At 39.9% G+C, this 27,119-nt stretch overlaps 1 protein-coding gene across 1 annotated transcript; it reads right to left on the bottom strand.

Annotated features, from left to right (window-relative positions):
- Positions 1–1,048: 1,048 nt before the first annotated feature.
- TBC1D14 (TBC1 domain family, member 14) lies at positions 1,049–27,119 on the bottom strand. The gene is made up of 11 exons (XM_008936608.1): positions 27,006–27,119; positions 24,497–24,579; positions 22,367–22,484; positions 20,714–20,820; positions 19,756–19,836; positions 18,425–18,519; positions 17,405–17,476; positions 15,945–16,073; positions 12,816–12,925; positions 2,747–3,005; positions 1,049–1,258 (listed from the first exon to the last, which is right to left on the bottom strand). The coding sequence occupies exons 2-11, from the start codon at positions 24,519–24,521 to the stop codon at positions 1,193–1,195; spliced, it is 1,062 nt and encodes a 353-aa protein (XP_008934856.1). The 5' UTR covers positions 24,522–24,579; positions 27,006–27,119; the 3' UTR covers positions 1,049–1,192.

A 27,119-nucleotide genomic window follows, 5' to 3' on the forward strand; every position in this document is an offset into this window, starting at 1 on the left:
CTGATGGTATTTGTCTGGCACATTCCTCAGTAAACTTCTTTCTTTTGTCACTACACACAGATGAGCTCCACCTAAGGCTTGCTCACTGTGGCAGCAGCCACTTCAGGAGATCCCACAGAACCTTTCTTTTCAACAGCAATGTTGGCTTATGTAACTTCTCCCCTACACCTCAGATTTGCCAGTGAGCAGAGATGAGTTTCAAGTAATTGCAAAAGCTGCTTTTAACCGTTTCTCAGTTTCTCTGCTTGGTCCACAGTTTTAACAGCACAACTGAAGAGACAGCACAGGACTAAGTAGCTGGTAGGCACAAACAGCCAGAAATGGCACTGCCCCAGAGGAGGGAGACGTGGAGGCACACATTTAGCAGTATGTGACCCTGGTTTTAAACAGAGGAAAGAAGAGTGCAACTGGGAAATGATGCCAGCTGAACACTAGGAACCCCTCAGTGGGTTTGGAATCAGGTCTTGTTAATGGAACTTCTTCCATATGCATCCAGACAGGAAACAGATTTCCAAGGCATCCTGGAGAATAACTGGGTTTGCACTGCTAGTGTGACTCCTCTTCCAACTTTACTTTTAACTTTTTCTTATTAAAGAATGGAATGTAGTTCTATGTCTACATGAATTCTTTGGTAAATGGGACCCACAGCCTAGACAACAAGAAGCATTTCTAAAGAAATGGCCCTTAGATCATTTAACTATAAATTCCAGCACCAGTTATTTAACATCCAGATTCAGCTATTGTTATAGGTATGGGAAATGCATCCTGCCCAAGAATGAAACTAGGGAACAGCATTCAAAGCAACCGACATTGATGAATGCCCAGTCTTTTCAGACAAAGTGGGGGGGAGGGAAACCCAACAACCAAACTTAAAAACCCAAACCTTACTATTTAGTTTCACTGTCCTCATCAGAAGTACAGAACATGTAATGCTGTCCACAGCAAATGCTCATTCCACTAAAAGTTTAAGGCTAAGCCTCGGTTTAACTCCAAAGGGGTTTATCTCCTGATTTCTTCCTTTTTTCTTCCCTCCCGCCTCCTCTTTTTTCCTCTCTCCCCTTTAAGGCTATCCTACTACTAACCAAAACTCTGAAATAACACTTTGATTTGCAGGCTCATACATGTTAAACAGTACTCAGTACTTTTGCCACTTTAGCTCTCTTCCCATGAGTCACTGGAGGCCGCCAGAGCTCTAACGTTTGAGCGAAGGGCTTCCTTTCTCCACTTCCCGGTTATCCTTCTGCAGCGCAGCCAAGATCTAGACGTTTCAAGCAATAGGAGAGAAAAAAATTATTAGATTTAAAATGTGACTCAATAGATCATTATCTGAAGAGTTCCCAATTTAATTTCTCTGAGCAATACTATTTTGACTGTTAAGATTTAAACTTGATTTAAATCTTTAAATTTGATTGTTAAGATTTGTTTCCTATTGATAACTGGAGTCTTTGTTCCTAGAAGTCCTGTGTCCATCATTCGCCAGCACTCCTTTCAGTCTTTGGCTTCCTGATCACGATGTCAGGGACCAAGGGAAAACGGAGTGAGATGAAAAACATACACCAGTTTGTCCAGTAAGGGAACCTCCTTCATAAGCAGCCCCTAACATTTGAGATGAGGTCCTATACAGAGCACCTCTAGACAGCATCACGTCAGAACATTACCCACAGGATAAAAGGACCATAATTACCATGGAACAGCAAGGTGAAAGGTTCAGCAAGTTGATTTTTTTCCCAGTGCCACGTACACCTACAGCTGAGATGTACAGCTGAATTTGACTTCTGAATTCTATGGTTAAACATACTCGTACAAAGAAGTATTACCTCAAGCTCTGCTGCTTGTCTACACAGTACAGTTGTTGTAACCAAATGAGATGATGCGAGAACACAAAGCCTGCTTTTCTAAGCTCAAGAGCATTCTGCATCTTCTAGGAACTAGCATGACCAACCTCCTGACACCCTTTATATATTTTTAAACCTTAATGAGGTCACCCCTCAGTCTCCTCTTCTCCAAGGTAAAGAGACCCAGCACCCTCAACCTTTCATCGTAAGAGAGATGCTCCACTCCCTTCATCATACCTGTGGCTCTGTGCTGGACTCTTTCAAGGAGCTGCCTGTCCTTCTTGAACTGAGGGGCCCAGAACTGAACACAGTATTCCAGGTGTGGTCTCACCAAGGCAGAGTAGAGTGGGAGAAGGACCTCTTGACCTACTAATCACACCGCTTCTAATAATATCCCAGGATACCATTGGCTTTCTTGGCCATGAGGGCACATTGCTGGCTCACAGTCATCCTGCTGTCCACCGTGACCCCAGGTGCTTTCCCACATGCTACTCTCTAACAGGTCAGTCCCCAACCTGTACTGGTACGTGGGGTTATTCTTTCACAGATGCAAGACTCTACACTTTCCCTTGTTGTATTTCGTTAGATTTCTCGCTGCCCAACTTTTAGGTATCAAGTTGCAATGCTGCCAGCAGCCTTTATAATTAATACATTTTAAAAGTTCTATACTTCATCGACTCCACGCAACACTTCCATTTTGAGTGTTGGCTGAGCTGTCCCTTTCCAGAGGAGAGTAAGCTCAGGGAATCCTGAACGTATATGCTAAATGCACGGAGTCAGTTAGGCAGTCCTACCTACCTGTAAAGCCAAGCACTAGCTCTGCTGAAATATCTTCCAGCCATTACCAAACCCCATTCCCGTGAGTACACAACAATCACCCACCCGTTGTTAGAGACTAACATGCTCCTTACCTGAGCCCACTTTTTGTTTCTACTTTGCATCTGAATGGCAGCAATAGATGTGAAGAATTCTTCCGAAGGCAAGTCCTCTGGTAGCTTTGTTAAAAACTGGGCTATATGTATGAAGTCCATTTTGGTCAAAATATCTTCAAAAAGTTTTAATATTCCCAGGGCTGTACGGAATAAGAACTCTTCTCCATCACGGCAGAACACATCCCAGACACGACATGCCAAGTCTAGTGGCAAAGACTTGCTGTACAATGTGAATATCCTGAAAAACAGAATAAAATGTTCAGAGTTAATGGACAAGAAAAATGTCTTCGGTAGTTACAAAAGAACCAGACTGATCATAAGCAAGTTTGAGGCTTCTCAAATATTTGTAACTGAATATTCCTGTTTTTATTTCAAGAGTACTTCTATTTGTTGCAGCATAACAATATGTGAAATCGTACAACCATTAAGGCATCTTGTTATCAATCTGGGTCTCCAAGTTCAATCTTCTTGGATCACACCAGACAAACAATATACGTGGCTTTAAGATGGACAATGCACTGGCCACAGGTATAATCGAAGGCTTATTTAATCATCACTTCAGCATGGAGGACTGACACAGTTCTAGCTGTGAGAACACAAAAAACTGAACCGTAAGACATACTGCAAAGGAAATTCTGTGACTCAGATGAAGGAGATGTGCAAAAATAACTCCGTGTTCCAGGCTTGATCGGAAAAGTAGTACTGGCACAAGTACTGGAAAAACAGTAATAGCGCAAGCTTTGGAGGAGAGATCAGTTTAAACTCTAGTTAGTTGAGAGGAACAGGCAACACGTCCAGAGAACGTGTAGACCACTGTTGTAAGATAATGGCTCAGTGTGCACGAGCAGATGTGATCCCCGAAGGGTAACGTCAACAGCAGAAGCAAGAACCTCCACCAAGCTGCTAAAGCTGTACTATAACTAACTGCCAAGAGCTCATGTTCTCCTTCATAGGAATGCTGGCAGCCTTGCAGTCAGGAACACAAAGATGCTCTCTACTCCTTCCTTTATCCAACACTTTGCTCTAAGGCAGAGAAGTTTTCATTGCCACTAACAACATCAGAATAACAAGAGATGAGAATAAAGTTTCCTGGGATCACGTTATGGTATATAAGGGAAGAGAGTTACAGCACTATTATCCTTCAGAATTTAGAGGGAGAACATTTCTCCACAGATGCACTGTGTAAAAGATCTCTGTAAAACTGCAAATAATTATTTTTTCCACCAGAGGTCAGCAAAGCCTCAAATTTAAATAAAATTCCTCCAAGTCTTATAACACCGAATTTCAGGTATGCTGATTCCCCTCTACCTCCTGCCACTTTTTATTTAGGAAATACAGATTTATATTAAGAAACCACAATGGAACAGATAAATAAACATACATACACATTTACAATAGAACATGAATGAATATATTTTTCACAGCAAATCCTCATGATCAAAGGTATTCTGCAGTACACCTGCTTTTTACTTTATAAGATTATTTGAATGATGTGTCATCAAGTATCTGACTTCTCTATTAATCAGTGCACTTTAGAAGAATACTCATTTTACAAGCAGCAACACCAAACCAAACCATTTGCACAAATTCAGGTGACAAGTAAATTGCAGGTTTAGGATACGTCTTTTTTCTATTTTTACATCTTACTGCAATGTTTTTATATCACTTGGAAATAATTTAAATTCTGTTCCCTAAAAAGCTATATTAGAATTCTGTTCTCCAGAAAGCTCAATTAGAAGTATAAAAATAAGCAAAGAAGAGGTAGAGTCTGGGATGAAAACCCCCACTATTGTTCATATACGTATTTTAAAAACACACATTTATGTATAAGAATAGCATGATACAAGCCCCTGCTTTGGGTTACTGGCTGATCATACCTTGCAGACTTTGTATAGTCTTTCAATATTTTTGTACAGTCACATACCATATAAAAGCATCTTGCTATAGAATGCAGCAGAATTCAGACTTTTTGTCTACAGACCCATACACAAAGTGAAGAGTAACAGCTTTTCCATGTAAAAAGAACAATGTAATAGGAAGCAATTCAACCAAGTCCTTTCCTGGTCACCAAGGAGCAGGCAAACGCTCAGCCAAAAGCTAGTCCTGGTTAAAGATCAGCAACAAGGCCAATTTTTTTTTTTATTTGTTTTTATTCACAAAAGCTATTATTCTGTCATTATTCAGGTCTAACCCGAATAACCCACATGTATTACATCTGCAACTATGCAGAAAATGAACTGTCAGAAGAAACAGTCAGAATTATTTATTGGAAGACTACTTTTTGCAAGAAAAATCAAAAAAGCTGTCACATCAAATAAGGCATTCGACATTGGTCTCTTCATAATTTGGAAGAAAGTGCAATTTGCAGGAAATTCTCAAGGTAATTAAATTTCATTAATACTAGCACAGAATGAAATGCATCAAGCCCTAAGAACAGAGAGCGGGCCCCCGGAACAAGCAATGAAGTGTTCATTAGTGCTAAGAATGGATAGAGCATTTTCTCCCTTCCAATGTTTCCTACTGAAAGACATTTTTTTTATTAGAGCTACTGGTCTGAAACCCAGCTGAAATTTATGATAGTAATAAAGCAGCTGCTAGACTAGACTGGCTACAGCAGCAGCTCTCAGCAGCACTAGCACACCACTCACACATCATCTGCTCTCACTGCACTACAGGGATGATTTTCTGCCTGCAGCTTTCAGCTCCCTAGGAGTGCCAGGTGCAGAGAACACAACTGACCAGCGCAGAGATGTCCAGTGTCCGAGCAACAAGCACAGGCTACTGGCCACCATCTGTTTGGGAAAGGGGGAAAAACCCTGAAGTACCAGATGCTGCTGCTCCTCCCAGCCCTGCTTGTGATCAAAGTGTACTTTGAAGCAGATGAGTGAAATCCTGTCTGGTTTGCTGCTCACAGGGAAAGCATATGACCATAAAGTTATCAAGAAAGCAAAGCACTGTTAGCACAATCAGAGGCTCCTGTGTCTCCTTCCCTTTGTTCTTTTCTTTTTCCCCCCTCCTTTCTTTTTTCATTAAAAAGTCTTCATAAGATACTGTTAGCAACAGCGATCAAGACAGGTATGATACATTTTGGATTGACAACTCATGCACAACAATGCTGACATAAATCAGATCTTATATATTCTTGCACTACACATCCTTTTTCCATGTCTGTAACTGCACAAAAATATTTCTGCAACTTCTGAGTGCAGTTGTGGAAACCAATTAACTAATTTGCCTTTTAAATGTATTCTGGGATCCTCCTTCCTTCATCCTGGTACTGATTTTTAACTGTAACATTTGTATCAATTTCAACTGCATCTGCTTTTAGATAAAGCCTGCGCTTTTCTAAATGTCCGTGCATTCCTTTATTGTATAGTGGCATCTGTTCTCATTAACACCTTTAGAGTTATTGCAATAAACTTGTTAGTAACCGTTCAGTACAATTTTAAAATCATTACGAATGAAAAACAAAAAAAGCACGTATTTACTTTGTTCCTTGCTAGGGAAAACTACAGAATACTAACTGCTACAAAGCAACTTCTTAACACTCAGCAAATCTGACTGCATTGTCAAATGTATCAATATAATACAAATACTGTGTTGAGCTTCTGAGCAGTTTCCAACCAGACAGAAGCACCCTAAAAGCCCTGCTCTGTCACCTAGGAGTACTACACAGCAGTGCAGTATTTCACCTGACTCCACCCTAACCCGCAATGATGTAAGGATGAGCACACTGTAAGCTGGGCTGACGATGGACATTTTCAAGTCTGGTAACACCTCCAATTCCAAAAAATCAGGCTAACACCAGAAACCTTTGGACGGAATGACAATCCATTTTTATTTTGAAAGGGAGGTGTGCATTTAAAGCATCGCCTTAAGCTTCATTTTTTTGGGGAGGACAGAGAGTTACCATGACATGGACCATGTTTTTCTTAAATGTAACAGCCAGTAAACTTAGAAATACTTCACTGGAAGTGCCCACCCAAACATCCACTCTAAGTGGCTTGGATCCTCATTGTAACAAGCAAATGGTGTCAATTTAAAAGTTTGTGTTCACAGAGCACACTCATAGTCAATGTAATACTAAAGAGCCACCAATCAATCCATCAGTACAAACAAAGCCCTTGGCTATAATTATTGCCAAAATCATTTTTCTGAGTAGGGATAAAGAGGTGTTTGTATAGCAGCAGCAGGCCATAAATAGACAGCATGTGTCCTTTGCAAATCCACATTCTGCTCTGCTCACAAGAGCCTGGGAACATCAGCTGACAGAGCCGAGAGGCCAAAACTGGGCTATACAGACACGCTGTTTCCCCCCTACTCTCTGTGGACCTGACTACACCTTGCCCTTTACAGCTCTCTCACACTTCATCCTCTTTATATTCTTAAAAAAAAAGTAAAAAGCTGTCTAGCTTTTGAATTCTTTCCATGAAATTCACCAGCTGGAGTGAATGGCTTGAAGCACATGGACCCTTTTTAAAGGAGATGTGTTACTTCTGGCAGGTACCTGCTGATAATCATGTCACCCTGCCTTTTAACTACATTCATAAGTCTTCATCATCTTCCCATCGCTGGAGGCAGTGGTGGAACCAAACTGGCAGGGGAGTTTTCCTCCCGAAATCCTCTCCCAGCCCCAAGGAAACCAGAGGCAGCAGTGCATCACCTGTGCCCACCTAGATGCACAGCATTTCTTTTTCTTGGAACATACCCCTTCCAAAATGATTTAAGCACGCCAGTTTGCCTGGAGCCGGTTACAGGAAGCAGCACAAAAGGCGACCAGTCAGAGGCACTGTCCCCGTGGCAGGAGCAGGAGGGTTTCCCAGCAACTGGTCTGTGAAGCACTGGCTCCTGGGGCCCTCCCGGAGCCGGCCGGGGCTGAGGAGCCGCGCCAGCCCCGCACTTACACAGCAGTAACGTCCTCACAGCATGGCTGTGCCAGAGAGATGGCCACCTACTGCCCAAAGGGCTGTCTGCTCCCAGCAACACTGAACCTATTCTGCTCTGACTTGAAACACTGAAAACACGTTCTTATCTTCCTGGAAAGAGTTCTGTTTTCAGCGGAGCCATATCTGTCCTAGAGCAAATTCACTGTCAGCCACGAGCCACAGGCAATTCTATAGACAACATTTTCCAAAGTCCTTAGCTTTGATGGTTACACTTGTGAGAACGCAGACCCCCCTGATTTTCCTTAGATCTTTTCTATATTACTTCCTGGATATAAGAGAAGGACAGCATATATAAAGTTCAATTTGCTAAATTTCCAGTGGCCATTTAAAATTTGAAAAAAAAGTCAAAATCTGCTTCCTACCAGATCAAAGTACTTTCAAACAGAAAGGGTATATATACATACACATACATGCATATATATATATACACACACTTAGATATACATACACAAATATTTAAATATTACACCAAAATCTTAAATTTACCTTATCTAGTCAAATATTAACTCCATCATCTAACAAAATCGAAGCCAGAGCAGGACAAGCTGTCTAACTCAAGCCAAGTGTGAAGAAAGTTTAATATAGGATTGGGCAGGACTACTCAGAACCATAGAATCACCATGGTTGGAAAGGACCTCCAGGATCATCAAGTCCAACCCTCTTCCCAACATTTCCCTAACAACTAGAACATAGCCTCAAGTGCTACACCCACTCCTGAACACCTCCAGGGATGACTCCACCACCTCCCTGGGCAGCCCACTGCAGTGTCTAACCACTCTCTCAGTGAAGTAATTCTTCCTAATAACCAATCAAAACCTCCCCTGGCGCAACTTCAGGCCATTTTCCCTTGTCCTATCATCAGTAATTTGGGAGAAGAGACCAACACCAACCTCACTACAACCTCCTTTTAGGTACTTGTAGACAGCAATAGCTCCTTCAGCTAGCTTACAGTTCTGTGCAAGGCCAGAGTGCTGTAACACTCCAGGGATGGGAAGGAACACAGTAAATTGTCCTTGGGATTAAAATAAACAGCTTTAATATGGATGCAAGTAGTCAGCAGGACACGTTACGGGTTGAGAAGCACCATCCACAATCACAAGCTTCTTTCAAGTGCTCTTCACACCCAGGGAAGGAATGAACGGGAGGCCGGATGTGTCTCACACTCAGACTTCAACACTTCAGTTCTTCGCTTCTAGGTAATCTTTTTTTTTTTTTTTAGCCTATAAGTGCACTCAAATTGAGCAACTGCTGACATATTCAAGAAAATATGACAAAGACTAGTCCATCAAAGTGAAACTGCTGAGGTGAAAGTAAACAGTCAACTTCTCATCAAAACAGTCTTGTTCTAAATCTCCAAATTCTAGTGTTCCTTGGGGTTTCTTCTGTGCAACATAAAGCTTAGAGTTAGACAGCAGAGTGATAGTAATGTGCCCATGCCATGAAGAGACACGTTTTTAGTCTCTCCTGCATGAAGAAAACACCACCTTATTTGGGACAGCATCATGTTAAACTAGCAATCCACAAAAAAGATGATAACCTGGTGATTTTAATGTTGTCTATCCCATTATTCTCAAGTACATTTCCAGCCTTCCCATTCTGAATATCCCTTTTATTCAATGGCTTCCTCTACACACAAGCTTTTCACAACATTGTCTGAGGCAGTATGATTTCAACACCTTTCCTCTTACCATTGAGTATACCAGCCTCTGCTTCTGCTCTCTTCCTTCCCTTCCACCCTATTCCAGTATTTTTCCTAGCATCTTCCCGCTCTGTGTGCAGATCTAGTTCAGTCTAACATTCTTAGATTTCAGTCATAAAAAAACCCTTCTGATGATATTTCTCCCATCAAATGTTGGAGAAGTGAGCCCACCTATTACACACCCCCACTCTCTTCCTCTGCTCATTAAAATTTAACCCCAGTGTAAAAGCCAAGCCAAAAAAAGCCCATGTTACATTATCCTTTGTGCAAGAGGCATATGAAAATAAAGGAGCTCAAGCAAAGCCAGCAGGACACCCGTATGGATGAACAGGCACCGCCTGTCAAAACTCAGATATGAAAAGGAAGCATATAAGAGGATGAAAGAGGGGCAGATGACCCTAGAAAAATGCAGAGACATTGTCTGAGTATGCAGAAAAGGGGCTAAAAATCCAAAGCCGATCTGGAGTTGAGTCTGGCAATGGATGTTAAGGACAATGAATGGGCTTTCCCTAAAAAAAAAAAACCAGGAAAACAGGAGTCCATTGCTGAACAGGGCAGGGAATCTGCTCACCAAAATACATGCAGAAGGCTGTGGTACTCACTGCCACCTTCAGCTCAGCCTTTACTGAGACGACTTGCCTTCAGGAATCCCAGGTCCTCCAGACCAGTGGGAAAACCCAGTGCAAGGAAGCCCTGCGCTAGGTGGAAGAGGATCACATTAGAGAACACTGAAACAAATTTGAGCATATACAGAAGCGCACGGGACCTGGGACCTGATGAGATACACAAAAATGCTGAGGAAAATGCCTGGTGTCCTTGTGATGCCACTCTCAATTATCTTTGAAAGATCCTAGTGACCAGGGGAGGTTCCTGAGGACTTGAAGAAAACAAACACCACTCCTATATTCGAGGAGGATCCTGGCAACTATAGGCTTGTCAGCCTCACCTCCCTATCTGGCAAAGTAATGGAAGAAAAATTCCTGGAGATCAGTTCAAAACATATGATCGGAAAAAAGGTGACTGGAAGAAATCAGCATGGATTTATGAAAGCAAAATCATGCCTGGCCAGCCAGACAGCCTTCTACAATGAGAGCACTGGCTCAGTGGATGGAGGGAGAGCAATGAGTGTTTATCTCAATGTTGGCAAAGTTTTCAACACGGTATCCCATTAATTCATTGTTCATGAACTGATGAAGTATGGACTAAATATATGGACAGTGAAGCAGACAGAAAACTGGCTGGAAATGCCAAGTTCAGAAAGTTGTCATCAGGGGCATAAAGAACAGCTTCCAGCCAATCCCCTGGTGGAGTACACCAAGGTTTGATACTCATCTAGTATTTCTAAAAGTCTTCGTTAAGGACCTAGATGATGGGTCAGAATGTGCCCTCAGCACGTTTGCAGCTGATACAAAACTGGGAGCAGTGCTTGACACATCACTCTGCACGGACCTCAAGACTGAAGAATTGAGCTAACATGAGTCTCATGAAGTTCAACAAAGGGAAATGTCAAGTCCTGCACATGGCTTGGAAATAAGCCCAGGCACCGGTGCTTACCGGTGCTTGTGGGAAGCCAACACGCTGTAAGGCAGCTTTGCAGGAAAGGATATGGAGGGTCTGGTGGCCAACAAGCTGAATATAAGCCAGCAGCGTACCTCTGCAGCAAAGAACATCCACAAACTCCTGAGCTGCATTAGGAACAGCACTGCCAGCAGACCAAGGCAGGTCATTCATCTCCTCAGCACTGGTGAGTCAGCTCTGGGCTTCCCCGTACAAGAGTGGAACAGACACACGGGAGCAAGTCCAGCTCACCAGGAGTATGATTAAAGGCTTGGAGCATCTGATACACAGGGAGAGGCTGAGAAAGTCAGTGCTATTTACATGGGAGAAGATATGGCTCAGACCTGAATGTGTAAAAATACTTGATAGGAGAGTATAAAGAAGACATATTCTTTAGATATATATGAGACAGATTCTTCTCAGCTCTATCAAGAGAAAGAAGAAGAGTCAATGGGCACATTCTGACATACAAAAGTTTCCATTCTAGCAAAAGAAAATAAAAAACTTGTTCATGGCAACAGTGGTTAAATACGGGAGCAGAGTTGCCTGGAAAGGTTGTAGAGTCTGCATCGTTGGAGACGTTAAAAACCTGATTGGACAAGGTCCTGAGCAACCTGCTCTAGTTGACCCTCCTTTGAGCAGTAGGTTTAGACTAGACAGTCTCCAGCAGTCCCTTCCAACATCCAGCAATTCTATGATCCAAACAATATTCATGTGTTCAAACTTTGAGCTGTTGGATTGGATGACTTTAAATGACTTTCTGTCTAATGGATCAGCAACATGTTCAGTGCTAACAACTAGGTCTTAACAATCAGAGTATTGAGAGTTTGGTTCAGATAGAACTGAATTAACAGTACAAATGTTTTTCAAAATAATAACTTAAGAATCTCAGAAAAAAAAATGCTGTTACTACTGAGAATTTAATCTTTTACTGAAGGTCTTTAGTCAGATATCTGAAAACAGGAGTTGTCATTAACAATTTAAGGGCAAACCTATTTTTCACAAAAATGACTTCATACCATCCTGAAAATGACAAAGTCTTGCTTGCCAAGAAGAGACATTTTAGCTGTCCCAAGGCAAAGTCTGATAGGCACAAAGGCAAACAGTCAATCTGGAGTGCCTTATACTACATTGAAATTTGGCAGGAGTGCAAATAAGATCCTTGTCTTTCTTTCCTCTCTAAGGAAAAAGGTTCTAATTATACTGGAACTAAAAGGGAAGATAGTTTCACCAAATAAAAAGACTGTCTGACAGGTGGAATAGCTGCAGTAATTAAAAACACAGTAGTGCCCTTTGGTTATTCAATTGGACTGTATTGAGAACAGTTTTGAAACTACCTGTACTGGAATCCTCTAAACAGCATCTGGGACCACCAAACTTGAGAGAGGTACTGCCCAAGAGACACAGTTTATCCAGACAAGAGCCTAGGTGTTTGTTTTTCTGGAGCTATACATTTCAAACGCAAGACTAGCAATACTTCATGGGTATGCACCCCTGGTACACACCTGCACAAGCAGTAGAAAAACTAATAAATTTTCTCAGAAGGCAAATCCAAATATGCACTAAACATGGATAAACACAGCTGTGTTTATCAGCTGCAACATTACATCTGCATTTCAAAATAAGCTTCACACTCAATAGAAGTGCAATGGTAACAGGCAAATGTTAAACATCACAGAAGTACGTGGGAACGATTTGGCTTGACACTCAGGTACTGAGCAAAGATAAAGCCTTTCTCTTAAAAGAATACCAAACCAGGTAAAAGCACTCCCACTTCTGTCACGAACACAGACACGCAGCTGTACACTAGTATGGTACAAGAGTAATTACACTTTTGAAGTCTTACCAATCAATAAGATAGATGTCTGGAGTTAATTTATTTTTTTTGAAGTGAGCAAATAACTTGGGCAGATTTTCTTCAAAGAATACTTCAAATGCAGCAAAGTAAGTCAACATCTAGGAAAATACAAACAGGGAGAAAAAAAGTAGTTAGCTACATTATTAATAGGCTTAAACGTATTATCTGTTGTTGGATTAATGCTCTTCAAACATAGGTTCACGTGAATTTCATGATACCATGAAAAGCTAAACACTGACATAAAGAACTGCATCTGCAAGCACAAAGAAGTTAAGATCCCCTCTATATACCATTCTCAGACGATGTAATTACTGCCTTGGGTCTTGGCCAGTTTCCTTTGGAAAGCAAAATACCAGCAGGAGAGAAGTTATTACCTGATTTCTCAACATAGTTATGACAACAGAATGGTGCTTTTTGCTTGTGGCAGTAATTTAATATTATACTGAATAAAATCCAAGGCCCAATGGATTATACAATGAAATACAAAACTAAAATAATTTAATAGTCCACAGCAAGGGTGAAGAGTCCAGCTGGCTCCAGTCATAAATCATATTCTAATACCAATGCTTCTTTTAGACCATACATTTTAAAATTAGGTAACAGGCATTTCTACTGTGAAAAGGGAGAGAAAAAAATTCATACAGAAAAGCCAAAGGTCAGGACAAAGCAGCTATGCAAGAGAAACGGGTTGTAGACGTTACCTAATAAGCCCTGAATTCTGCTGCTTTTAACATGAGGACTTCAATTTTATTTTAAAATTTAAATATTAAGGTCAAATTTTGTAACAGAGGGCATGGAAATATAACCTCTTCCAATCCAACTAAGAGTAAAACCCAGAAGGCTTTTTAGCTTCCACCCTCATCCTCTTAATACCATAGGGAGAAAAGTTAAGTAAAGCCCTTGAATGATTCAGCAATTCTAATTATAATACCTCAATAAAAGCAATAAAGAATAGCTGTGATTTCTTCAAAGCATGAGTTCTATCAGCGTGCTTCTCCCCATAACACCATGCCACCAAAGGGTAAGAAGTGGCCTTTTGGAGCCTTTTGTCTGAAATCCTTTTAAAGGATGATAGATTTGTTTCCCAGTTTTTCCATTTGCCTTACAGAAACGTTTCCTGTTTCACCTGAATGAAGTGACAGATGATGGACTACCCTCGTTAACAGCAGCAAATAAAAAATTGAGCCTGGTAGGCAGTAAGAGTGCGTGTTTTAATAGCCAGTCAGAGATGGGTGTATGCTACAGAAATAACCACACACAGGGGTGTAAAAACTCTGAAGTGTCACCTACTCAGGAACAGCTTCACAGCAAACATGACACCAGAAATCTAGAAGCCTTCTGTAGAGAACTGTGCAGCTCAAACAGCTTCCTAATATGGAGTTTTAAATGCATTAAATCCAAGCATCACAAGATCTGTGAGAATAAAGATGGAAGCCCATAACGCAACAGAGAGCCCTACTTCCAAAATGATCTTTTTACAAGCTAGCATGGCACTAACAGACTTCTACTGAAGTGTTTCAAACGTACTTTAGGGAAGGGATCTTATACATAACTGCTACAATCACATCTATTGATAGTAAAGTAGGCAGCTCCATTATTTCTAGTTTAATGAAACCATAACCAACAAAAGAAGTCAAGATAAATCAGTACAAATTACTATCATTTCCAAAAGTAACTTACACTGTCTTTATTTTTTTCACTTATTATATGTTAAAGCAAATCAGCATTTGGTTATTAAGTTCCAAAACTGATAAAAAAAAAAATGAGAGTAGACAGAATATCAATGTATTAACCACAGGAATCCAAAACTGTCTAACATTGTGTCACTACTGTCTGAAATATTGTGTACAAAGTCTTCCTTGTGGTGTTAATCATGGTTTTGTAATTTCACGACATGTTAATATTATTTCATGTATCACCACCTCTACTCTTCTGTAAGCACTCGTTTATTATGTAGACTCTATTTAGCCAGGCTAACAGAACTAAACAGTATTATCCATGGGTATCCAAAAAATACTACTTCAGCTAAAAAAAAAAAAAAAAACAAAAAAACACAAACCCACAACAATTTATTCTAGCAAGTTTAATTCCAAAATCATCTTCACAAGAACCATATTTCCACACTGAATGCATGAGCATGTGATCTTTTTCTATGTACAGTAATGGAGGTGACTGACACTGCTTCTAACAATGCTGCCTGCACTGCTCCAAATCTCCCTGTGGGCAACGTTTACAACTGATGAGGTTCCGGGGCTGTAACAACGAATTACTTCCGGGAAGAAATAGTGATAGCACCCCTAGTGTCCTACTGTTTAAGCAACAGAAGTGATTGCTGATGCCATCCACTCCCTTGCTTTCTATCTCCCATTTGAACTCTTGAGAAGCAGATCCCATTTTCATTGTGTTAAAAAGTAACTGAGAAAGAAACGCAGAACACCAGATACTTTGTAAAAAATACTTTTTAAGTAAATTAAAAATACATTTCAGGAGATGTGCCCTATTTCACACTGGTACACAAGAGCTCAGTGTACATGCTAACAAGGAATTTCAGAGACTTGAGAGAATCAGGCAGCCAGCTCTCACTGAAAATTGGAAGGGTCTACTCATTGGACTCCCCCAGGCTCCTCTGCAAACAGCTGCTACAGCAAGAGATAGGAAACTTGTTTCTCCCTGCAACAACCTATTTTCAGCACTCTATTAGTCTGGGATAAAAAGTGCATTAAAGACACTTCCAATATCCAAGTGTTTTCAGCTTTCAACTACAGTGCTCAATTTGAAAAACACCTACAATAATATCCTCATAACTATTTTCTGAGCATCCCAAAACAGCAGCTGAACAATTTTGTTCACCTCCCTGTTCAAAATGGTTAGTAGGGTTTTTTTTCGGGTTTGGTTTGGTTTCGTTTTTTAGGTGGTGTGAATGCATGTGTGTGTCTTGGGGTTATTTTTGTTTACCAAATATGTTGCTTTAAAATAAATTCTGACTTTTTTTTCCAAGCTACTGAGCTCTGGTTTTTTTTTTTTTTTTTTTTGTTTGTTTGTTTGTTTGTTTGTTTTTTTTAAACTTTCCATAGATGTATGTACAACACATCAATTACAGGTTCCTTGCATACTTACAAGGCTGTGATCCACACGGAAAAATGCCATCTGACAGGGTCTATTTAAAAGGTTAGAAAAAGCAATGAAGGCATCTGCAGTATCCAAGTTCAAGATCAGTACTGCTGCTATGAATGACATGCCCTGTACCTGAAAAAAAGGAGAAGTGTCACCATTCAGCAATAACTGTATTCTTCCAAGAATACTGCCTCACTTTATCCTTGCAATCACTGCTACTTTTTCACTGGTAGCACTTTTTAACCCATGTGACCCTTTGGTACTGAATGTTCAGAGCATGGAAGCTAATGATCCCCGTGTTGCCTCCTTTGAAACACTAAGTAAAACTCCTAGAACAGGTTAGGACGGCAGCTTTTTCAAATATGCAGAGTAAAGTTTGGGTTGTGGGGTTTTGTTCTGTTTTGTTTTGTTTTAGGAACAAGCTGCTTCTAAGTAATCCCTCTTCTCCTAGGGATGGGTCATACATACCCTTTATTTGTGGAAAGCTGGACTGGGATGCTGGAGACAAAGCCTGCTCCTTCCTTCTTCAGTCCATTACCAGCAACTACAGACAACTACAAACTGCAGTGACTCAGCTGATAAGCAGCAACATTTAACATTAAGCTCTTGTTTAATTTACGAGAAGCTCATGATGATGTGTTTTTCTTTGGAATCAGTGCTGAATCCAGGCAAAGCTTGCTCACCCACACGGTGTAGCACTGACACTGCAGAGTCACGTGGACCAAGCTGTGACAGTTCCTCCAAACCTGAGGAACAAGCTCCTTCCCAGCACAACAACAGGTTCCACGGCACATGAAGCACAGCACCTGACCTGTCCTTTTTCTAGTTTCCCAGCAGTTCCTTCAGCAGCTTTTGTCAAGCATCACATGCTGCACTTGGAACAAGAACATGATCTTTCTCCACTGGCCTTCTCTAGAACAACTGCTCCCAAACAAAGAACAAATCCTGAGGAAAAAGACTAAATCAAGTATCTGAAACCCACTCAGTCTTCTCATAATCACTATTGCAAATACTTTGAAGTAGCTCACATAGCCTCAATGAGCATTTTCTTTAAAGACTGTTTCCAAAAGCTCACAGTGCTAAGGCACAGAAATGGTTATCAAGGAGTAAGACACAACTCAACAGAACAGTCTCAGTAAGACTCTCACTAAGAACAGTATGTACTTGAAAGGACCAATACAACAACATCTTCTGTTTGGACTCCAGTTTTCAAGCACTACAAATACGTACTTTGAGTTTTCCGGTTCCTTAACCTGTTAAAAATATTAAATCTAGCAACAGAACCATTACATACACTTCTCAGGCATGCACTGGAATAGAAGAAAGCACACAGAAACCCCAGAAGTATTCATAAAATCATTCAACACCAGTCTGCAAATGATTAATGAACAAAATCCTTCCTCCCCCTCTCCCCCCCCGCAAAAAAAAAAAAAAACAAAAACCACCACAACTTTCTTACTTACATAGCCTACATCAGGTCTGTAGCAAGTATAGGCTCCTAAAATACTGTGCAACGTATCATGGTAAGGACCACCCTATAATTAAACAAAGCCAAAGACAATACATCTGAGTATTTAACAAAACATGTTAAAAACCCCTTCAGTGCTACAGACAGTATCTATTACTTCTGATGAAGGACACATTTCCCCACGCAACTCTTAAAAGCTCCAACAATTTCACAACAATTTTGGCTTTAAAAGTAAGAAAGAGCCCTCTGTTTCATATTTATTACAAATACATACAGTTCATCCAATACATCAGTTACATATTAAGTCTTTATACAAGAGAAATATAAGCCTAAGAGATTCCCTATAGCTTAGCAGCACTTTGACAATAGTGCCAAGAAAGCAGAAAATAGTTAAACCAACACACCCCCAGCATGGCAAGAATGACACTTATAGCTAAAAAGAATTTCAGATTGTTGACTATTAAGAGCTGCCAAATCTTACACTAAGTACTGTAACTGGCTGAGAATTTCCACAGGGAATTGTTTTTCACCCCAAAATGGTTATTTATCACAATCGAAACTTTTTACAAGGTTGCTGAAATTTGAGTATAGAAGGACAACACAGCAGGTTAAACTGAGCCATTAAAGCACACCAAAAACCATACCAGTTAATTTGGTCTTGTATGGCATCAGAAAAAGCCATCAAATCTTGCTTGAGCTGTCCTCTCTCACTGGCTGTGTATTTGCAACCCAGCAGTGTTGATTCACTGACTTGGAAACACTCACCTGCATCACTTCATCAGAGAGTAATCAGCATGAACTAGGCTCCACAAACCAAGCTGATTACCCAACACACTGGTTTTTTGCCTCTTCCAAATGCATAGTACCTTGAGGTTACTCTTTTCTAGATTATTTACAGTTTTCCAAAATGTGTAGGACCTTTTCCTCTCAAGATGTCTGCTCCTTCAGATTTGAACTCAATGGTATGTATACTTAATTTCTCTGAGAAGTTAAGACAGAAGTTAACATTGCTTACTTGCTGGAATATACAGAGATTAGGAAACGTTCTTGAGATATCCAGTTTTATTAACTCCAAGCTTGCTTCTCTGTCGGCTGCAGAAAATCCAGCATCTACAAAAGCCAAAGTTACTGCATTTATTACATGGATCAGTATACACTTTTTTTCCAGCAAGGGTTAGCTTTTGCACAGTTCATTTATGTAAATGTGAATAAGGGTGTAGATAGGACAACTGCCTGTACTCAGCACATGTGCTGAGAAGCAAGTAGGTTGTGATGGAAGAGAGAAGTCCTAAAGCAGCAGTATTTGATGGATGCCACCTATCCCTAGGACTGTCAGCTTGCCTTCAAAATCATGTTTCTCTCCTCTGTATGTGCTGCTGAAGATCAGACACTGTAATGCACTACCCATAACTGAAATGCATCATGTACACAGTACATTTCTAAAGTCTTGGTTTTCTTTCTCATATTAAAAAAAAAATAATTGTCTGTTGGAAACTACCTATTGCTACTTATTGAGCAAACAAAAAACCAGGAGCTGTCACTAGCCAATGTTTACACTAATCACATGAGCTTCCACACTCCAGAGAATGAACTGCAAGAGGAAGCTGGAAATGTACTAGGTCTCCATTTAAGATGTTGACAATCTTAAGAGAACAAAGTAGGGGATTTCCATCAAAAATATTTTTCGGTTGATAAATGCCAGTATGGATGATCTCCTTTCTCTGCTCAGCATTATTACTTACCAAAGGCAATTTCAAGCATCTGCATGTAGTTTTATACTCTCTCAAAAACAGACAACTCTTCCAACCAATTAGTAAATCTCAAACCATTTGGTCTGCAAAAATAAATTGCTGCTCTCTGAAACATACCCAAGAGACGGGCTCAGAGCTGCAGTAAGGGACTAAAATGCAATTTTCTGCTATAATTTTGAGTTTCAATTCCAAAACTACAGATACAGGGAAGTACTTTAGTGTTGCAATTCAAGTTACAATCACCAAACTTTGTGTTCCTACAAACTGGCATAAAAGCAGAACTGTACCTAAAGACAGTTTACAAGTGAACAAGTGTGTTCTGTAAGAGACTGTAGATTCACTGAAAATCATGACAGAATGGGTTGGGTTGGAAGGGACCTTAAAAATCACCTTGTTCCAACCTCCCTGTCATGGGCAGGGACGTCAGGAAAGAATACAGCTGTTTCGTGCTTCCCCAAGTTCTCTTTTTTACCATACGCATCTTTATAGCCGATTTTTTGTTTGTTTACTTAAAAACTGTGATTTCATTTCAAGGAATAATTTTATAAATACTCTTGTTCTGCAGCACAGCAGAAATCATTCGCAAAAAGCTTACCTTCACATTCTACTTCAGCCCCTCCTGTGCTGAGTGATCGCCACTTCTCTTTGGCACGGGCCAGGCAAATATCATACAGTTCTGGAGAATGAAAAACAGAGAAAACCACGTTCACTATTAGGATATGTTCATGTCCACTTTCAGGTACTACCTACCTACCATGTGAGCAATACTGTCCCAGTCATTACAAGTAACAGCATGTCTAACAAGTTGAACTTCTAAGTAGGTTAATGGTTCTGAAAGACATGGTCCACCGATGTATAACTTAATCTTACATGAAAAGGAAAGGCAATCTAGGCACAAGTTGCATTTTGTGTTCAAGCATTTATTACAGAGCACTGATGTCCAAAATTATAGTCCAACTGGATAATTAGGATAGGAACTTTCTAGCTCCATGTAAGAACTACACTTAAGTCAGTCAAGCACAGAAAAGCAGCAAAATACAGCACAAGTACAGGCAGTCTACTGCATCTCCATGTGGGAGCCAATTACACGTTAGTCTCCGGGTTTGTCTGTACTCTAAAGTAGCACACTTTCTGTTTTCATAAACACACACAGAAACAGAAGTACAAATTTTCCCAAGGGTCTTTTAATCTCTCACAAACCTAGTGTCTTGATGTAAATCAAAGGAAGTACACTATACATGTACTCATAGGCATTACAAAACTAACAATTTCAAGTTTCAAAAAGAAAAAAAAGCTTGAGTCATTAATTCTGCCCATCTCAATCTAACATCAAAGCAAGACACAGTGACAGCAACCATTCACAGCAGCAGTCCTAGAGCAGCCAGAAGCTTAAAAGACAATGTACTTGTGATCAAAACACGTCCAAGGGCTGCCAGAAAAAAAGCATAACTACGTAACACCTCCGCCCACCTCAGGTTCTGACACACCATAATAAACAGATCCCCCTTACTCTTTCTCTCTGTCGGACAATGTAGGTAAACCAACAGTCTCACCATGGGTGATGTTTAACTCGTTGCCAATTGCCAAGCTCCAGACTCTGCCTCTCACGCTCGGTGGGATGCCCTGCCACCACAGCTCTCGAACCTTACGGGAACAGCACCTGTTTAAAGCAAGCACAATATTGTAGGAAATGTTTCACTGCCAGCTGAATTGCAAGTATGTCCTCCTACCAACGTTGAGAGGATCCAAACCATAATGAAAACCAACAGGCCAGGAAGTCAAAGCAATCTGCACATACCCGCTCTTCAGTACTATTTCCCTTTGAACTGTAAAGGACAGCCTGGCTCCTTCCAAGCTAAGGCTTATTTTGATAGAAGCACCGCAACCATAATATACATAATTTGTAACCACATTTGACCAGCAAGAATTGCAGGGGACAGAAATATACAAATGGAAATGAAACCCATATCTATGCCAGTGCCTGTGCTCAAGGCTGCACGTCTCCATGTACCACTACATACAGAACCGAGACTTGGAGAAGTCCACCTTCCTCCCTCTGTCATCACTCTGCTGTGCAAATGAGACACACAGTTCCCCACCCAGCTTTACAGCTCTAATCCTCCAGAAAAATGCACGAAGATGTAACAAGTAATAACTTTTAGGTGGGAGCATGAAAAGACATTTTAACAGAACACAGGCTTTGAAATGCCTGCAGCTGATGTTTGTTAATCCGAGGGCCCAAAAGGAGCACCTAAGCACCAGTGAAAGTTTGTGGTAGTGACCAAAAAAACCTCCTTTGATCCGAAAGCAGATTCTGAACTAAAATGTGCAATAGTGAATATATTGGGGAAGCTTCTAGATTTATGACAGAAATAGAGGAAAAGATGTCCTTATTTATACGCAGCTATAACAGATGCATCTTCAAATACTAAAGACAGACATGTCAATCTACAATCTGCTACACTTAATTTCTTACTTCAGTTCTCCAGAAATTCATTTTCCAACAAATTCTGTCCATATTTTTAACATATGTTCTCAAAACACCTGAATTCCATGATTAAGCAAATTGCAACTGTGAGGGCTGTGGAGGCTGGTTTATGTTGTCGTGGTGTTTACTGGGGAGGCTGGATTTTTTAAGCTAAGTTCATTAAAAACTAGACAGTGAAGGTAGCTTACCAATGCCTGTGTGGTGACTTTGTAGGAAATCTTTTAGCACTCAGTATCTTTTAAAAATAACTTTTTTTCCCTTATTCTCTTCCCCACCACTTGATTATCCCAGCAGGTATACCACTCTGCAATTAAAGAGGCTTCATAACACCATACATGTCCTTCAGTCTACACCTGATGTAACAACATCAGCAGCTCAAGTAGTCACAGAAAGCCTATTTCTGATAACTTCATGATGTTCAAATATTATGTTCTCTGCTGTTATACCCTCTACCACATATCACATCTCAGTGTTCCACAGTTTTTGAATATCCTGAACCTCCATTAAAGACAGTAAGAATCAAAACTACATCACTTCCAGCCACCTTGTAGAAATAACGAAACACATGTTGCTCATTTTTCATTGTAGCTGTCCAAAAGTTACTTTCAAACAAAAGCTTCCAAGACCATTAAAAATTATACTTCCTAACTTTGGAACTTCTGCCTTCAGGATACACTCAGTAATTTTAATTAAAACTCAGTATAACATACTGTCTTACATAGTTTCCCAGTTGGGTAAAATTTCATTGTTCCAAGTTAACACAGCGTTGCCGATGCTGTCTTCCAGTTTACAGCGTTCTTCCAGTTGTTTCTTTCTCTTCTGTGCTTCTTTAAGCTCTACAGAAAAGCAATTTCCTTTTTAGGTTAATAAAATAAGAAACCAATTATTCAGTTAGCCATGTAAAGGCACACTATATTCACCTAAAGGCACAGTGAACTGTTCAAATTCTATAAATTTCCCAGACATACAGCAAGCTACGCAGTGATGTCAAATGTGAATAAAGAAGAAAATGGAACTATGTGTAATGCTTGTTTTCAGTGGGGCAAAGGGAGTTGAATCATACATGGCTCCTTTGCCCCTTCAAATCTAATCATATTAGTAACTTTGGACTAGCATCTCTGACAGCCCCCAGCCTCATCTAGTAGTCCAGGTCAGGTATTTCCTAATAAAGCCCCACTCCTTTCCTTATGGCAGACTCAAAAATACAAGCTAAAATAATAAACATTTTCTATCTTGTTTTCACTCTTATGTGTTGTCTTTGTAAATTATGATTTAGATATATTGTCAGGAAATCATAACAGCCACATTTTCCAGGCTATTTAGTGTATGTATAATCTAGATGACACGCATCACAAATACCTATATACTGGAAATCTTCCATTCATTAAAAATATTTTTCAAGTCTAGTTTAAACATACTTAACATTTTTGCATTATCACTCAGTATTTCTAATCTGCTGGAGATGCAATTTAACCACTGCAGGCAGCACAGTGGAAATAGAGGACACGTGTGCACACACGCACTGTCTACAGCATGGGCAGGTACTGAGCTGGCAAGGAAAACTGAAGAGCAGCAGGACCATGAATAACGTCTTTGGAAGGAACACACTGATAGGTCCTGAGCAGAACCACACCAACTGCCTCATATTTTCAGCTTTGATATGAGCTTTTTGTAAGCCTGCCTAAACACAGGCTTAGAATTTTTCTCTAAACAAAAAGAGGGTGTTTACCTCTCTGACTTCCTGACCTCTACACAATACATCACTCTGCAAAGCCGCTCATGTGGAGCAGCTTCAGGGGCAATAAGATCTGTCAGGGTGCTTGTATAGACAGAATTACATACTCCAGTGAAGACAGCACAAGGACCCAGCCCACTGCCTAACCTAAGCATCATCCCATTTCTCCCAAACCATCCACCTTACATGCAAAGAAGGAACAGAGGACACTCCTTTGGACTACTACACACTGAGGTGCATACATGAACATGGGCGTCACAGGAAGTGAGGACTTCGCTGGTAGGTGTATGATATTAATACAAGTACCCTGTTGTTTTTTGGAACATGTCAACTGCAGCAAGCAAGTCCTGTGTTCCTATCACTTTTCCAGTGTCTCATATGGGTCAGGGCTCTGGCCAGATAGAAACACTTTTTTAAAAAAGTATTTCCAGTAGCTGTCACTGGGCACTATTTTTGCTAGTCCAGGTTTCCTATTATCGCAATGCTTATTTTTAATTAGAAAACCCAGATGGTCAAAAATATCAAGCAGAAGGAAACCACTACTACCATCTCTACCCGATGTGCATGGTACAGTGTTACTAAGACACTTCTGTGAAAAACGTCAGACAAAAAATTAGGAGCAGAACCTTGGGAAAGCTGTCAGTTTTAAGTGGGAGACATTATCAAATGAACATAAACGGTTATGTCCATTTTCCAATGTGGAGAATTACGTATTTATGTAGTACCACCTGAACAGGCTGCTCCCAACACAAAACTACCAACTGGCAAATACCCTGTAGTTATCCACCTAAGTCTAGTCTTCACTAATTTGACTGATAATCTACTTCAATATATTATTAAGTTTTTAAACCCACAAGCAGATACCACTCAATTATTTAAGAGTTACAAATTAAAAAATTCTTTCCTGATGGATTCTAGGATTGTTTCCTTTTTCAGCTCGGGCTAGGGCTTTTTAATGAAACTACCTTCATTGCTCTCTTCTCTGGACCGATTCCTCTGTGAGGAGAGGTACAGACCCCTCACATTATAGAGCAACAGACACAAGTGCATCTCAGGTTTAGAAACAATTCTTAATTTTTGTTCTCTCTTCTGAAGATCTAGAAATTCCATCACCTCTTTTTTTGGCTTGAACCACCATTTCTTCGTACTGTTGTCTGTGTTTCTGAGCTTCTTCTGCTGGTTTTGCAGGGAGGTTCCTTAAATTTTTAAAAATAATAATAATCAGTACTTAAAGTTGAAGAAAACAGTCTGAAGAAAATTCTAGACACTTCTTAAAAAAAGGCATATCCTGCTTCTTGTCAAAATATTTGATCAAAGAGCAGAGCAACAGATCCTTGGAAAGAATGTTTTTTTTTTTCCAGAGTCAGCAAAAGAGAAAGGAAGAACACTGGCCAGCTCTGACTACTTTTGTACACAGAATATGCTGAGTAATTTCCTTACATTTGGTAATTTCAGCATTTTTATTATTAAACCAACTGAACCCACAGGCTGATCTTCATAAATAAAGGGAATATACTGGTATATACCAAGCTAGTAGTTCTCGTTTAGAGTGATCTCTACAGATAAGATAAAAGACCATACTCCTTTACCATGCACCTCATTGACAAGCTACATCCATGATTTCCTTTACCCACACAGCAATGACTCTCTACACCAGATTCCTTTTCCCCTCTCCTCTCTGACACCCCATTTCTACTTTAAAGGCTTAACTCCTCCCCATCACTTCAGCAACAAGTGGCATGGGAGTCATCCTCTAGAATTCTCCAGTTACCAACACAGCCATTTTGATTTGTGATTAAAGCCTGGACTGGAAACCTCTCTGCCACACAAATACACATGCTCGTACGTTAGACCACGCCAACTTCAGGCTAATCATATTTGTAATTAACATAACCACTATGGATCTCATACACCTACAGGATCACCAAAACATCAGAACAGGAAATTATTAAGTATTTTGTTCTTCCACATTGTAGAACACTGTACTGTATTCCTAAGACATTTTAGATCTTGGGTTAATAAAAAAAGTTATGCAAAAACTCACTTTCACATTCCTGTAAGGTGTCACACATAAGGCAGCTACTAGCCACCAACACAGTCACCATTAGTAGTAGTATACTTTACTATTTATGTAATCCTATTAGCTGTAAAGTATACAGAGTCATGTGATACATGCCCACAAATATTTTTAAAAATCAAGATTATTACAAGAAAAGTGCAATTTTCACATTAGTGTTTGTTAACCACAGAGAACAATCCACACTTTTTCCAGTTTAATTTATGTAAGTTGACCAGCATCTTTTTTAAATTCAAGTTTTCTGTAAATTAGGGCAAGTTTGGAAAGGAAAACCAGATGAAACAATATAAGTTCTGCCAACTTAAATTCCACCACTTAAATTACTTGTCCTACCTCTTAACACCACAATACACTTGAGATGACGTTTATTATCTACTAAGATTCAGCTGTAAACATTTACAAAGATTCTTTAGAAAGGGTCACAAGAAAACAGCACTGCTATCCAGAGCAGTTTTCTCTACCAGACAAAAGAAATGATGATTCAATTCTCTACAGTCTTATAAACACCTTAAGTTCCTCAGTCTACCCACAGTAGGAAAGAAAGCAAAATCTGAACATTATCCTGTATGCATCACTATTTCAATCTAATCACTGCAGTTCTCAGACTATCTCATGTGAGGAATTATTTTTAAGACAGGTTTTAAATACAGCAAATAAGCCAGTATATATTGTTTCCAGCAGTACACAATACTGTTACAACAAGTAATCAATCTTTCATTGTTCCAGATGTACCAAAAAGTCTTGTCATATTGTCTACCAGTCAAGCTAAAAAGTGTCTTAAATAACCCTGCAACTAGAATACTTTGACATGGACATTCTTCATACAGATTTGTGGATGAAAACACAGACAGACCTATGTTATGCCAGTTCTTTATACCATTGCACAACTACATTAAAAATGCACAAGACATGCCCATAGAGCTGGGTACCACTCACAAATTAACTAACCATGACTGAACTCATGTAATTCAAAAGCAAACTATAGTAAAGCAACTGCCAATAAATGGTTATAGATTTAGTTTGTGTATGCAAGAATCTCCTTGCAGTAACAGAAGCATGGAACAACTTACTGAGCACTTGACAACCTTTAAAACACAATGCTGAACCAACTGCAGAACCATCATTATCATGTTTCATTATTTATGGAGGTGTGGCCTTCCTCTGTGTAAACAGGATATTGTACCCTTCCTTCCCAGATTCTTTTGCATATACCAGCTTCATTTTTATGCATATGCATATGTTCTCTTGGGGAAAATAAATATTCCTTATTTGTGATTAAAGGGCAGAATTACTCAAAACTAGAGCTCTGCTCTCCTCATTACCTCCTTTCATACAAAGCTACTGCTTGCATTATAAAATAGTTATTTTTGTTTGAATATTTTTTCTCATAATCATCCCACTTTCATATACACTAGCCCGAAAAAAAAAACCAAACTCCTTTAAATTTTAAATCATCTGTTAAAGTTTGTCAAACACATACAGTAAGAAAAGCTTTGCTAGCCTAATTTTAAAGAGGCCCTCACTGTGGTACTTCCCAAAACTTACGCTGGTCTGTCTTCTAAAATAAGTGCTGTAGTGGAGAGTGGCTCAAAATCAAGATTCTTCCTCACATTTTGTTTAGGAGAGAGAGGTCTGTGAGCTCGTCCAGTTTTTTCTTCA

This window comes from Merops nubicus, unplaced genomic scaffold, assembly GCF_000691845.1.
Source record: "Merops nubicus isolate BGI_N331 unplaced genomic scaffold, ASM69184v1 scaffold18363, whole genome shotgun sequence".
NCBI classification, from domain to species: domain Eukaryota; kingdom Metazoa; phylum Chordata; class Aves; order Coraciiformes; family Meropidae; genus Merops; species Merops nubicus.

Coding starts and splice junctions, on each gene's coding strand:
- TBC1D14 (XM_008936608.1), bottom strand. CDS start 24,521: ATGGTGGTTCAAGCCAAAAAAAGAG. Junction 19,837..20,713: donor CGAGTTAAACATCACCCATG/GTGAGACTGTTG, acceptor TTCATTCTCCAG/AACTGTATGATATTTGCCTG. Junction 12,926..15,944: donor TCCGTGTGGATCACAGCCTT/GTAAGTATGCAA, acceptor GTATTTTCCTAG/ATGTTGACTTACTTTGCTGC.